The 13,735-nt window shown below is 49.1% G+C and overlaps 5 protein-coding genes across 5 annotated transcripts; 2 read left to right on the top strand and 3 right to left on the bottom strand.

Moving 5' to 3' along the window:
• Positions 1-554: 554 nt before the first annotated feature.
• Positions 555-2,350, bottom strand: N7529_007666 (MFS transporter; the record flags this gene model as incomplete). The annotated part of the gene is made up of 2 exons (XM_057243193.1): positions 555-1,483; positions 1,537-2,350. 2 exons carry the CDS (start codon positions 2,348-2,350, stop codon positions 555-557), a joined length of 1,743 nt encoding a protein of 580 aa, XP_057094731.1.
• Positions 2,351-3,167: 817 nt separating this feature from the next.
• N7529_007667 (M protein repeat protein) lies at positions 3,168-5,902 on the bottom strand (the record flags this gene model as incomplete). Its single annotated transcript, XM_057243194.1, has 3 exons — positions 3,168-4,115; positions 4,174-5,657; positions 5,713-5,902. The coding sequence occupies 3 exons, from the start codon at positions 5,900-5,902 to the stop codon at positions 3,168-3,170; spliced, it is 2,622 nt and encodes an 873-aa protein (XP_057094732.1).
• Positions 5,903-6,444: 542 nt separating this feature from the next.
• N7529_007668 (H(+)-transporting V1 sector ATPase subunit H) lies at positions 6,445-7,990 on the top strand (the record flags this gene model as incomplete). The annotated part of the gene is made up of 3 exons (XM_057243195.1): positions 6,445-6,739; positions 6,797-7,316; positions 7,378-7,990. The coding sequence occupies 3 exons, from the start codon at positions 6,445-6,447 to the stop codon at positions 7,988-7,990; spliced, it is 1,428 nt and encodes a 475-aa protein (XP_057094733.1).
• Positions 7,991-8,509: 519 nt separating this feature from the next.
• N7529_007669 (fungal specific transcription factor domain-containing protein) lies at positions 8,510-9,966 on the top strand (the record flags this gene model as incomplete). The annotated part of the gene is made up of 2 exons (XM_057243196.1): positions 8,510-8,594; positions 8,645-9,966. The coding sequence occupies 2 exons, from the start codon at positions 8,510-8,512 to the stop codon at positions 9,964-9,966; spliced, it is 1,407 nt and encodes a 468-aa protein (XP_057094734.1).
• A 339-nt stretch (positions 9,967-10,305) lies between these two features.
• On the bottom strand, positions 10,306-11,371 carry N7529_007670 (uncharacterized protein; the record flags this gene model as incomplete). Its single annotated transcript, XM_057243197.1, has 2 exons — positions 10,306-11,256; positions 11,318-11,371. The coding sequence occupies 2 exons, from the start codon at positions 11,369-11,371 to the stop codon at positions 10,306-10,308; spliced, it is 1,005 nt and encodes a 334-aa protein (XP_057094735.1).
• Between the last annotated feature and the right edge of the window lie 2,364 nt (positions 11,372-13,735).

The raw sequence follows: 13,735 nt of genomic DNA on the forward strand, positions 1-13,735 counted from the left end.
GATATAACTAGGTAGCAATGCACGCTGTCATCAGCTCGAAATCCACGACTACTCACCGGTATATGAAAATTGATCTGATCAATTGTAGTATTGACTTCTGTATATACAGGGCACTCTTTGGATTTCAGTTCTCGGTCCATCCTGCCTCTCGAGTCCAAACGGCAAAACATGATGACGCATTCTTTTGGAAGGTACGGCCAAGTGCATACCCTCTCTCTTTTCTCGACTTTCCTATTTTTGGTTTGGAGTAAGACATTAAGCGTGTTTAGAGAATGAAAACATTTGAATCAATTAGATGATCGAACAATTAATAATTAGTATATTCTGTTATTTATAAATCGTTATCGCCCATCCAAATGCTGCCCAGTCCAACTATTCGTGGAGATCATGCCTAGGTACGATGGGCAATGAGATATGGACGGTGAATATGAAATTACGGACGGATGGAGGAGGGAAGGGGGAGAGAGGAGAGAGATGGAGAAAGCCATCTGCTATCTACTCTCGTGCATGGAGACTATCCCCAAAGTGGAAGGCACCCGACACCCGACAACTGTTCATTCTGTCTCCTCTTCCGAGATAGCAAACTTGCTCAGAGCACGAAGTCTGCTACCATAGAAGTAAAGTAGCCAGATACCAACAATACCAATAACACTCAATCCACCAAGCAGACTCACACCTCGGGCAACACCCAAGTTCCCAAACAGCGGATGAGCAAACAGCACACTTCCACAAGCAAGCGCACTGCGGAAGAAATCATTCGCAGCGAACAAACTAGCCGCGTACTTCGGGTAACTGAGCGGGATGTAGACAAAGATACACTGCATGACGATGAACACCGTCGCGCCGTAAATGGTGATACCAATCGTGGGCACAATCCAATGGATAGACGCACGCGCCGTCCAAGCAAAGAGGAAGAGACCAATAGTCGGACCAAAAGAAGCCGGCAGCGCAGGCAGAAGACGCGATTCTTGTGCTGGGAATCCGAAGCGCCGGATGCGTGGATTCATCCAGAAGTGGATGTACGACACATAGATGATGATTCCAAGAATACATGATACCATGATGCACAGGAAGACGAGACCGATCTGGCCCAGGTTCATATTGTAGTCGGTTGGGTAGACAAGGGGGAAGACCTCGAAGAAGGAGTAGTAGATGCCGTAAATGATGGCTGTGTAGATCTGGACGAAGAGGACAGCGGGGTCCTTGATTGTGATTTCCAGTGGCTTGATCAGGGCATCGATGGCCACGTCCGAGATATGCATGTTACGTTGGTCGATCTCAGACTGCGACATGAAGCGGCTGTTATTGTGGATTTTTCGGAGACGGTCTGCGCGTCTGAGCAGGATCGTTGCGCTGCTGGTTTCTGGGAGGAACATGAACATCAGGATCAGGACTGGAGCGGAAGCCCAGATTGATTCGAAGAGGGACCAGCGCCAGCCTTTGACGGGGACGGCAAAGCCGCTGAGGAGGGGGCCGAGGGCGGCTGTGAATCGAGTTAGTATCAAGGTTATATTTCGTGAATTTGGAAACACTTACGTCCACAGTATGCGGCTGAAACCCAGGCCATCATGGCGTATGGCAGAGCCATCAGGCTGTACATGTCTCCGATGGAGGCTCCTCCCGATGCGAGACACGGGGAGCCGAAGAAGCCCTGTAGGAAACGGAGGACCATCAGGCCGGCGAAGTTGTCCACCAATGCCGTTGGAATGGAGATAATCACGAAGAGGAACATCGTGACGATGTAAACTGGGTTCCGGCCAATGACTGGGATTTCACTCAATGGAGAGAAAATCAACGGCCCAACGCCGTATCCCAGAACATATAGTGACAGACCCAATGTTGCGAGCAGGGTGTCTACGCCAAACTCTTTCATAATACCTTCTGTGGAGGATGTGTAGATGGCCGAAGTAGTATATACGACGAATGTGTATAGACAAATGAGGGTAGCGATGAGAGCACGCTTGCGATTGGACCAGTTGTGGGGGTTCTCCGAATCGTCGGTATAGTACCAGTCAACGAGGATGGCACCGTCCTTTGTCTTTTTGGGCGCAATTGGAATGGATTTGATTTTCTCGATTTCATGTTGTTCGTCGGCCTCGAGGCGGGCTTCGGTGAACGGGAGGGAAGCTTGAGTGGAGGCTCGACTTAAAGGTGCACTACTGTGATTGGAGTCTGCAGAACTAACGTTCTTTTCGTCTCCCAGGTTATTTGCACCGTTGTCGTTCAGTAATTGAAGCCATGTATCGGGAAGCTGGAAGTCGGGCTTTTCTTCTGGGTACTTGAAGTATTTGTTCTTTGTCAAGAAGCGAACAAGCTGCCCAAAGGGGGCATCTCGAATGGCAGCCTCCATTGTATAGTGTAGATACTATAGTTGGTTACCTGTGGGTAGGACAGGTGGATATAACTGGAGAATTTGATACATGGTATTAGGAGGTAGAATTGACATATTATATACTTCAAATGACCGCCCCACAGGATCCTTTGATTGTGAAATCCATGTGTTGGTTTCGATGAGAATCCGAGCCTTAACAATCATGTTTGATTCCAAAGCAAAATAGCACCAATGATAGATAATCTTAAATCATTATTAGGAATCAAGATGCGGGTGGGTCAATTTGAGCCAATGAAAGGGACATGATACAAACGCCATCTCAGGGTTCGTATTTGAGGTGACCCAATGCCGAACGTGATGACAAGCTCTTAGCGCCGATAGGCAGAGATCTCACATATTTCCACGAGGGAGACAAGGATCAGTGAGATCTGACAAGGGTTGGAGTGTCCGTGCAAGTGACCTGCTTAGAGATCAAATCTCAGATCCATGGATTGCGCGATTGCCAAGTCCGGTCATTAGCTTAACCCCGATGACCTGAGATATTTCCGTCTAAACTCCTATACTGTATGTGGTACTTATACATTTATAGTTACAAATACCGATATAAGCCATGTCTATGAGTCAGAAGCGACGAACCAAATACGAATTGAGTCAAAGGAGTCTTATCTAGCATATCTTGCATATCGTTTGCGTCAATGTCAATCATTGAACACATGTGATAAAGCGCTAAGTGGATTTGTACAGCGCAAAATATACTTTATTTACATATAATCATAACAGCGAAATGTCAGTGCAGTAACTGGACAAATGTCGTATCCAGACTATCAGTGCCCACTCATTTCATGGTGCTGTCAACAAGCTCACGGTAGATTTTCTTAAGATCCGCGATGTCAGCATTCAGCTCGTCGACCTGTTCGCTCTTCTCGCCCAGCATCTCAAGAGTTGTTTGATACCGCTGGTCAAGGTCTTCCAGTTCGTCTTCGAGTTCCTGCACGCGAGAAGCAGAAAGTTGCTTCGCCTCAAGTTCGCGCATTAAGTCTACAACTTGTTGCCGGGCTTCGTCACGCTGGGTTGTCACCCGTGCCAGCTCATCCTTGGAGCCGGCACGTTCGCTCTCTAGGCGGCGGACCGTGGCACTCATGCGCTCGACTAACTGAACAGATGGGCCAGCCCCGACAGTGGACTCAGAGATAATGTCGTTTATACCGCGTGGTGGTGCTTGAGTACCACCATAAGCCGAAGGAGTGGCAGGAGTGCCCGAATCGCCGAAATACTCGTCCGGCTCAAAGCTGATGGAGGGTGCCTCCATAATGGATGGGTTGGTGTTAATGTGCGGAGGAGAGAGCGTTGCTTGGGTGATCGAGGCAGGGTATGAGTTTTGCCGAGGTGGCGTGCCAATCTCGGGTGAAGCAAATGGCATACCAGATGAGCGTCGGCTAGGAGGACGGAAGTCTGACAGCGCTGGGGTCAGGGCGTCCAGGGTGCTCGACCGCCGGGTAGATGCCACGGGGGAAACTCCGCGCGTCTGCGATGGGGAGTTCACTTGTATCTGGTCTCTCCATTTGATTCGCTCGTCTTCTAGCTTCTGGGCCCACGTTTTGTCGCATGTCTTCTTTTGCTCGGCCATATCTTTCTGTGTTGAAGTGAGGTCCTCTGACGCTTTCACGAGCTTTTGCTGTAGCTTTTCTAGTTCTTGCACACGTTCCTCGAGGTTGCTGTTCAGTTCATGCTCGGTCTCTTTGGCGTTATCTAGGTCCTCTTCAAACTTCTTCAATTTGACATTCTATATTATCAAAGTCAGTAATCTTGTGTTGCGCAGACTCAAGTCATGAAGATCTTACCATTTCCCGGATCTTCTTGCGCAGATCACTCTCCCGTCGACCAGTATCATCACGTTCCTTTTCCACGCTGGCCAGCCGTGAAAGCAGGGAACCCTCAAGAGTGTGCCAGTTTTCACTAGCAGCGGCATATTGAGTTTGGAGGGTTTCAATCTGGCGCAGGAGTTTGGCTTGAGTTTCTCCTGTCGCACCCGATGAAGCTTCTTCGGCGCGAGATCGAAGACTCTCCATCTTGCTTTCCAAGACGGACTGCTCTCCCTTCAACTCAGTTTCGAGCAGTCTAGCCTTTTCTTTCTCCTTCTCCATCTTCTCCTGCAATTCGGCAATTTCTTTCTTTGCCTTTTCCTCGCTAATTTCATGCTCAATCTCCAAGTTGGAAAGCTCTTCCTCTAGTCGGTCTGCCCGCTGCTTCTCTCGGTTCAGTGCATCAGAGTTTGCCTTGGTTTCAGCAGCCTCGGCGCGAGAGACCGCACGGCTCAATTGCGACTTCATCTCTTGAACGGTTTGGCTGAGCGCATTCCGCTCATTCGTGACAGCCTCAATGTCTTTAGTCAATTTTGCTTGAGACGATAAAGAATCTGTTATTCTCTTCTCTGCAATCTCTGCCCTCTTGGCTCTTGCTTCGGAGTTGACCAGGTCTCGTTCAAGTTTCTCTGTCTTCTTTTTCATTTCAGCCAGCGATTTGGTGTTGTCGGTAAGTTGCTGGCGCAACTTCTTGATCACAATCCGATGATCCATCTCTGATTTAGATAGCTTTTGGCCTTCTTCGAGGAGCAAAGCGATCTTCTCATCCTTCTCTAGAAGCTGCTTCTGCATACTTCCCGGGGTGGCGCTCGCTGCAGCATGTCTAGCCGATTCTGCAGCATCCTTGGCGAGATATTTCAGCTTGGACTGCAATGCGTCGATACGTTCGATGTAGCCATGCACCTCTTCTTGCCATTGAGGCTCCGTGGCTTTATTATCAGCTTGCATTCGGGCAAAATCTGGATTTTGCTCCTCCGCCGGTGACTCCTCTGGCAAATCAACGCTAACCCGTGGACTGTCACCTGAAGCAAGAGCACTCGGTGCCTCGGTCCGTTGCGAGCTCGGGAGTTCTTGGCTAGCCCTTGCGGAATCGGTACTTGCTTGAACTACATCAACAGACGCCCTAGGAGCAGACTCTGCGATGCTGATGTCTGCGGAAAGACGTGATGATACTCCAGAGTCGTAGCTGATTCTGGGGGAAGCCAATGCAGCCGTAGCACTCTCTCCGTTTGGCGGTGGGCTTTTTGGGCCTTCCGGTACACTTGAAACCGATGCAGCACTCGAGTCAATGTCCATACTGGACCGAGCTCCATTACTCGGTACCGGACTAGCAGGCGGAGATGATACTCGGCTTTGTGGGGACTGCGAAGAGAGATTCGACGCATTTTGCTTTATCATGGCTCGGGCAAGACGTTCCTGGAGACGGTCGTTTCTTTTTGCGCTCGATGAACTGCGGGAAATAGCTTAGAGTATGTTAGCCGATTTGTCCGAGTCGCTATTGTTCCAGAGATTTCGTACATGCAGCAGGGGCCTTCCCCGAAAGTGCTTCCTCATTTTGGGTCTCAGTGGGCTTTCCAGTCGAGCTGGTCTGGTTCCCCTCCTCGTCCATCAAGATGTGATCCAACCGAGATTCCACGCCCGCCACTGCCTGCTGAAGAAACGATCCCATCCCCCATTTTGGCTTCGTTGGCTTTGAATCCTGTGCCATTGTAGTAAGCTATGGTGTTGGCGATTGCGAACAGACTACTGGTAAGCGGCCAATGCCTCAAGTTTCATTCGCATAAATTCGGTGGGGGCTGCGCTCGGACACCGACTCGTTTCGACTACCGTGGGGAACAAATTGAGGTTTTTGCAGTTATAGATATTCGAAGTATGCCCAGGAGCCTAGTTCCTATGGCAATAGCTTGTCGTGAGAAGGAAACGAGAGACTTATTGCCAAATTTAAGGTAATAGGCAGAAGTCTGGACGAAGATTAGAGCGCTGGGGCCAATAAGCCAAAGTACACCAATGAAGTCACTGAAAAGAAAATATCCGCGCAAAAGAACAAAATGAGGATTAACAAGACAGAAGAAATGAAAGTTGGAGTAGGACAGAAACAGAAGTTGAGGCCGTGGCTCGAGATACCGTCGGTCTTGGCACAGGCTTCCGTCATCCCCAAGCTCCCCCGTCCGTCTGGACACACCTCCAGTTATCAGACACAGCCAGCGACGCTCCTTTTTCTGGCTTAATATTTCTCAGATCATATTTACAATGTCGCTGGATCCACCTACCTACCTCAGCTCGCTTCAGAATAACATCCGAGCTCGGCCAATTCCGTGGGAGGGCGCTGTCCGAGCGGGCAACATCACCGATGAGCACTTGAAGAAGATCAAGGCGGTGGACAAGGTGCGCAAGGAACAGCGATGCCAAACAATAGAAGCCGATATTGCTGGATACGCCGATCTATTGGCCGGTGGCGCACAGGGAAAGAGTGTCTTGGACTCGGCCTCCCGAAGGACCGATATTGTGCAGTACATTCTGGTGCTGGCCTCGGACTTGATCCAAGGTAGATATCACTGATGAAATTGTTCCAAAGAAATTCTGCTGATCAAGCATCCGATAGATGTACCCTCTCTGGCAGATTCCCTCATCTCTCACCCAGAACCGTACAAGCCATTTCTACCCTTCCTGCAACACTCGACAAATGCCGAAGACCCTATCCCTTTGCTCACTTCCACTTTTCTCTCGGCCCTAGTGTCGCGCAGTCTTGTTGCGACACCTAAGCCAGCACCACGCGACAATGAGGCTCTCCCACACCTATACACTTACCTCTCCACCTTGATCAAGAATCAGGACAATGGACTCCAGGACATTGGCGTCCAGGGATTCTCGGAGCTTCTGAGGACATCCAGAGCGCGAGAGATCTTCTGGGAACAACGGAAAGAGACTCTAGATCCCTTGATTGAAATCCTTCGAACTGCAGCGGGATCTAAAGACGACAACACCAGCACCCTAGGAGGCAGCACTCGCGGTATCGAGCCTGGTCTCGCTGGTGGCGTTGGTCTCCAGCTTTTGTACCGAGTACTTTTGGTACTATGGCAGCTTTCATTCGAGGGTGCTCTCGTTGGTGATGAACTACAGGAGTAAGTAACCGCAAGGATAAGTGATCAATTCACCCTCTCAGCAGCGACTAACCCTACTTAGGAGCTACGAAATTTTCCAACTCTACACCCGCCTCTTGCGTTTCTCAACGAAGATAAAGACTACCCGTTTGCTTCTTGCAACTCTGTACAACCTCTGTTCCAACAACCGGACAACTTTGCTACCCATCGCTGTGTTCGTTCGACTCCCCGAACTCCTCGTCAACCTGAAAGGACGTCAGCTCACCGACTCCGATCTGTGCGAGGATCTTGATGCCCTGTCTTCTATGCTAGAGGAATACACCAAGACACAAACCACCTTTGACGAGTATGCCGCCGAAGTTCAGTCGGGCCATCTGCGCTGGTCGCCTCCTCACAAGAACCCAACATTCTGGAAGGAAAATGCTCGACGGATCGTTGAGGAGTCTAACGGCGCATTGCCTAAGAAACTGGTTGAGATCTTGTCCAAGAGCTGGGACAATGATAAGCAGGTGCTGGCTATCGCTTGTAGCGACGTAGGGAACCTAGTGAAGGAGGTTCCGGAGCGCCGTTCGCAATTGGAGCGATTGGGCCTCAAGACACGAGTTATGGAATTGATGGTTGACAAGGACGAATCAGTTCGGTGGGAGAGTTTGCATGCCGTTGGCGAGTGGCTCCGGTATACTTTCGAAGGATGATTGTACTTTTTTTCATTATCTGGCTTTCCGGGATGAACATATACTCTGTTTGAGCATGTATTGTGTATTTCTTGCCATAGCGCATATTCGTTTTCCTTTCTTTTGGGGATAGACTCGACTCCTGAAACAGTGTGATACTATGTCAATCGGTGGATCTTGCGATCGACCGCTAAAGAACTCATACAGTGGCACACAAACCATAAGACATTCAAGCACATATTGCACTTACCTTGGTATTTGTCCCTTGATAGGTATTTTTCATATAAATGTTTCTATAATTTCTGAAGTATTCAATCTCATTACTTGTTCCCCGGAAACCCCATTTGCCACGCGGGAACTCGAACTGGGGGGAGATCTTTATCGTTCCCCGCAGAATTCTTCGCACCACCAAAAAGTATAGCACCCATGTCGAGATCCTTTACAGGCTGCAAGAGATGTAAGGCGCGCCGGCAAAAATGTGACGAGTTGAGACCAAACTGCGGGCGTTGTCAGACGGCAGGCGAGCAATGCCAATATGCGATGCAGCTGCAGTGGGGAGGGCGGGCATTCTCGCGATCGCGATTTGGCGCATGTGTCGGAGGCACTGGAGGCATGCAAAGGCTCGGTGTGTACTCTTGCCTACTGAACCATGTTTACATCCACTGACGGTTCCAGAATACTCACCAGGAGAGTTCATCTACACCACCAAGACCAAGGCTGCAACACCAAGCACCGGGTCAGAACTGACTCTATCGCAACCCGTCGATCCTTTCTCCTCCTTATCCTCCGATCAAAAAGCTTTGTTGCATCACTTTATCAATGATGCCTCTCAGATTACTGCTTGTCACTCAGGCATGCAACAGGACATATGTCGCATGCTAGTCCCCATGGCCCTGCAGACTCCCTCGTTACTCTACGCCACCACCGCCCTTTCAGCGATCCACATCCAAGCTCTACACAATCAGTCGGAGAGCGTGAAGTCAGCACCAGATATCGCCCGGTTGATGGCTCTCAGTCTCGAGCATTTCCGCACAGAGTTGCAAAACCCCTCGTCTAAAGACTCGGAGGCACTGGTAGCGACAGCCCGAACACTATGTCTTGCCGAGATTCATTCAGGAGCGATTCACCCAAACTCGTGGAGAGCACACATCGACGGGGCAAGAGCGCTGATGAAGGCATCAGACGCTGCCGGTGAAGACTCGCTGCGATCTGCAAGCGGGTTTCGACGGTATCTAGATCGCTGGTACTGGTCGATAGTGTCTCTCACAGCGCTGACAGGGAATGGCCCGCCGATTGGAGATACCTCAGACTTTGTGTCTTCTGATTTGATGGGGATGGGTGGGTCTCCCGACTACCTGGATGACTATTGGGGCTTCAGCGTTGACCTTGCGGCCGTCTTCCGACAAATCGGGGCTGCCGCCTGGCGCAACCATGAAGCCGAGAAATCCACTCAAGGGTTTGTGGCGGGAGAAATCGACAGCAGTGTCGAGGATGATGCAGCATCTTTGGAGTTTGCTGTTCGTCAGCTCATGAATCGCGATTCAAGTTCACAGCCTTCATTCTATCCCGGAGCTGCAGAGGGTTTGTCGGCGGAGAGCGCACAGCAGCTTTTACTCTGCAATGAGGCTTTCCAGCACAGCGCACTTATTCAAATTCACCGACGACTGCGAAAAACGCCCACCACCTCGTCGGAAGTGCAACAGTCTGTCCGGCGTATCCTAGAGTGTACTGCGCAAATTGGCCCTTCTTCTGGCCTCACGCCTTGGGTGATGTTGACTACTCCGATATTCATCGCTGGCTGCGAGGCGCGTGGTCAAGATAAGGACACAGTCCGGCAATTACTGTCGTCTTTGCATGACACCATTCGTGTCCCGAATGTTCTACAGTCTTTGAGGTTCCTCGAGCAGTACTGGGCTAATCAGCTCAGCGATGAAGAAGACTGGAATCATTTCCTCGGTGCTCATCTACCTATTCCCTCCCTGCATTTTCACTGCTAACTTTTTGTCCTTGTATAGACCGAATGCAGTTCGATTTCATTCCCTATTAGTGACTCGGGTCACCGATAACTCGCTGTTATGCCTCATGTGCAATGATTCATGCTTGTTTGAGAAATTCTCTTCATATATATAAACCTTTGTGTTGATACGCCGCCGGTGGCCGGCATGGTTTTTGGAGTACATAGATAATGTCCCGGCGTTTGGAGGCTCTGGGCCGTACATATTGTTGGCAATTGTATACAATCATTTTCTCAAGATCACAAGTCTATTCAAAATTGCTACCTAAGAAACATAATGTAGAAATCCGAGGCGAGAGACATATAATTGAACTTGAAATCGTCAAACAGATGACGAGCGTCTAGAGTTCCCAGTGCTAGGTCTAAACCTCACCAGTGCCTGCTCCCGTGAGCTTTCGGCCTTATTTCTGTCCCATCTTGCAAGCAAAACATTTACCAACTCGTTGGCGACACCCAGCAACAAGAAAATGGCAATAACCTGGCCGAACGTCCATCCTTTCTCTTCGGGATTGAGACGATTGCGCTGAACAGTCTGCTCCAGTGACACAATCAAATATACACAAAACGAGCAGTACACCACCCTATTGAATGTGTATTTGCGCAACTCCTGGCCGTGTAACTTCTTCGGTGGCGGGGGCATAATGTTTTGGTCGACAGGAAAGTTGACCTCCACAAACCAGTTCATCCACCCTTGCTTTTGACCCTCGATCGTGTTTCCACTCGTGAACTTCCGCTTTTTATACCTATGGTATCCACACAGACACGGTAAAATGCATGTGAAAATAAGAGCATACCATGCCACCGTCGCTGCTAATATTGCGAGAACGATATAGCGGAACACAGGCGAGATAGCCGTGATGCTGACACCGAAGACAACATAAACAGTGCTAGCGTTGCACTCAGGCTGGCTCCCAAAATGCGGCGCTGTCACCCATACATAGATGTTGAAAGCAGTGAAAGCACCCAAAATCAGGACCTGGAGCGCAGCGAAAAAATACAGCCTCCGAGGGCCAAACCCTGCGTACCGGCCTTTGTTCACAAGGTCCGTGCCTAGAAGGGCAAGAAGGTGCAGGACACATATCGCGTGGAAGAGCGTCAGATCACCCTTAAAGGTTTGATAGATTGCCGTGCAAAGGAGAGCTAGGCCTTGTATGCCGAGGGCCGACGAGACGCCACGCGAGAACTCTTTTGGGTCTTCGCCCGGCGCAAACACGCGGAGAAGATAGCTTACTATCGCGCCACCCAGGCAGAGGGCATATATTGATATGCGGATCTGTGGGGTATCAGACTGAGCTGTCACAGGGTAAACTAAAATGTGACCGAATGAGACTTACGCCGACTCCAGACACATCAGGGTTTGCCTCTATAACACAGGCAGTTGACTTCATTCTCTGTGAAATGATGGTCGTCCAAATAGACTTCTCACGACATCCTACACTATCGGTGGAGGGGAACGACCAGCTCTATATATCTCTCGACTTAAATAACCACCGTCGCTTGCAAACTCCTCGAAGAATTTGATATATTCTGACGAGGGGTCCAAAGAAAAGAAGCAAAGAAGACAAATCACCCGGGCACGAAAGGTGGCTCAGCAAATCGTATTACGCCACAAACCTTCGCGATGGCCTGTCAGAATCATCATTTCAGTCTCCGAGAATGACAAGAAAGACAGCGGCCGAGTCTGCCAAGATTTAGAGTAGCTTTTTTTTTTCTAATCAGAACGTCATGTGGCACCACGGACGAGGCTGAATCCGTTGAGCCAGAATTAGAGCTTACTTAGGGTGCTCAACCCAATGCCAGGCGCCAAAGTGGTGGCCTCGTCCTCGCCTCACCAAATGCGTCTCCTAATTGGTCAGTCCGGAACTGCATCCTTGTCACACTTGTTCTTCATTTCAATGCTCGACTAGTATCCTCTCCATTGGAGAAAACAGCACCTTGTGCTTTTTAATAGTCTCGTAGTGTCATTTCTTCTCCATCTTATCGCATCGTGGTATTTATCGGGTGCTGGTTTCGTTGTTGGTTGCTGTCCATGTTCATGTTCTTGCTCTTGTTGCTGCTATTCCCCTGGCAACAGAATGCACTGGATTACTTCGATGTAGGTCCTTGCTTGCGATTTTATTCAACGTTATGAACACTGCCAATTCATCCAGCGCTTGGCGGCGGCCGAATGAGCACCAACGTTCTGGCACGAATTGTCAGTGTGGGGCTGAACGCCTTGGGAGGTTATGTTTTCGCTCGAATGGCGCATAATGGCGGCTACGATATCTGCCCTTATAACGTTGCTGCCGCCGCTGGTGCTGTATACGGCCTCGTCCCTGGATTTTTTCCGCCTCGTCCTTAGCTGCATCACAGGAAGCACCGAGACTCAAAGCACCAATGGACGGTCATACAATGCATGGCCCTGAATCTCGTTCTGTAACTAACAAGAGATACTCATAATACCTAGTACCTGTTTTGAAGGTAAGACTTTAGGGTCAACACCCCCTACTGGTTCTTGTACACCACATCAGTTAGTATAAGAACGAAGGTTCTATTTCCACTCTGCCTGTGTTTATTTTATTCCTACCCAGTCATCGTCTTATCCATTTGACCCTGTCACTATTCTGCGCTCGCACAGCACCCTAGAACTCGAGTTAACCTACTCCGTACATATGGCTACTTCTGTAAGATGTGTACATTTTGCGAACATCGATGCGATGTGCGACACGGTGCGCTGAAGAAAGTCGAGGTGCTGACTCTTTGGGGGATCCAGCTTTCTTCTATAGCATCCGTCCAGTCATCGACAAACAGCAAGGGCGCCTGAAACATCTTAAATACAGCGTCTAGACGTCTAGCCGCCGGGTAGGCTGAAACATCTTCAAGGGTTCTAATGATAGAATGGCGGTGGCTGGGATTCAACCCCTAGGAAAGCATCCAATGTCTAAATATACGACGAATTCGAAGGTGAGACACGGTCTAGATTTTGCGAACCAAGTGGATCCAACGGGGATGCAGAAGCCACTTCTTTTTGACGTGCAGGGGTGGACTAGGATAGTGGGTTTAGGCTTATGGAGTACTTACACCGTTTATTATATCATTTGTTAGCCGTGGTTAAACCTATACCTAGGCATAAATTGCCGCGATTGAGGTTAATACAAAGCTGAGGTTTTTCGCACTTTATTATCAGCTAGGTCAAAATTATTGACAAAACACACTAAATGCCCCGAGGCGATAGAATATTTGATCACAGTTTGACCTCAACGTCGGAGTACCCGCTAGGCAATGGTAAGACATACAGTTTATCAAGCAATTCTTCTCGAACATATATTGTTCAACATACTATCTAATGGAATGCAATGCACAGGTTGGAGGGAGAAGCAAGCAGCTTGCTCACGGAAAAGAATTAGCGACTTTGGAGTAGAGGTGCTTCATGCGATTGAAAGATCAGTTTCGCACATCTCGACAAAGGGGGTATTGATCACTTTTAGGGATGCACAGGTAATGAGGTTCGGCGAGAGGCTGACCATATTCCACATTCTCACATCCTCCAGGTAGTAATCAAACGATCTTCGTGTAAGCTCTTGCATACAATGTATATTCAGCATGAGAAGTGCACCATTATAGACTGAAAAAAAGTAGAGGTTTGTCTAGGTGGCCAGGACAAACCATGTAGAATATCTAAAGGTAACTAACTAAAATCGCACCTTTTCTGTTATTGTTTATTTGACATTCTAGAATTGAACGAATAGGTAGGCGATACTCCGTACAATTTT

This window comes from Penicillium soppii, assembly GCF_028829465.1.
Source record: "Penicillium soppii strain IBT 18220 chromosome Unknown utg000006l, whole genome shotgun sequence".
NCBI classification, from domain to species: domain Eukaryota; kingdom Fungi; phylum Ascomycota; class Eurotiomycetes; order Eurotiales; family Aspergillaceae; genus Penicillium; species Penicillium soppii.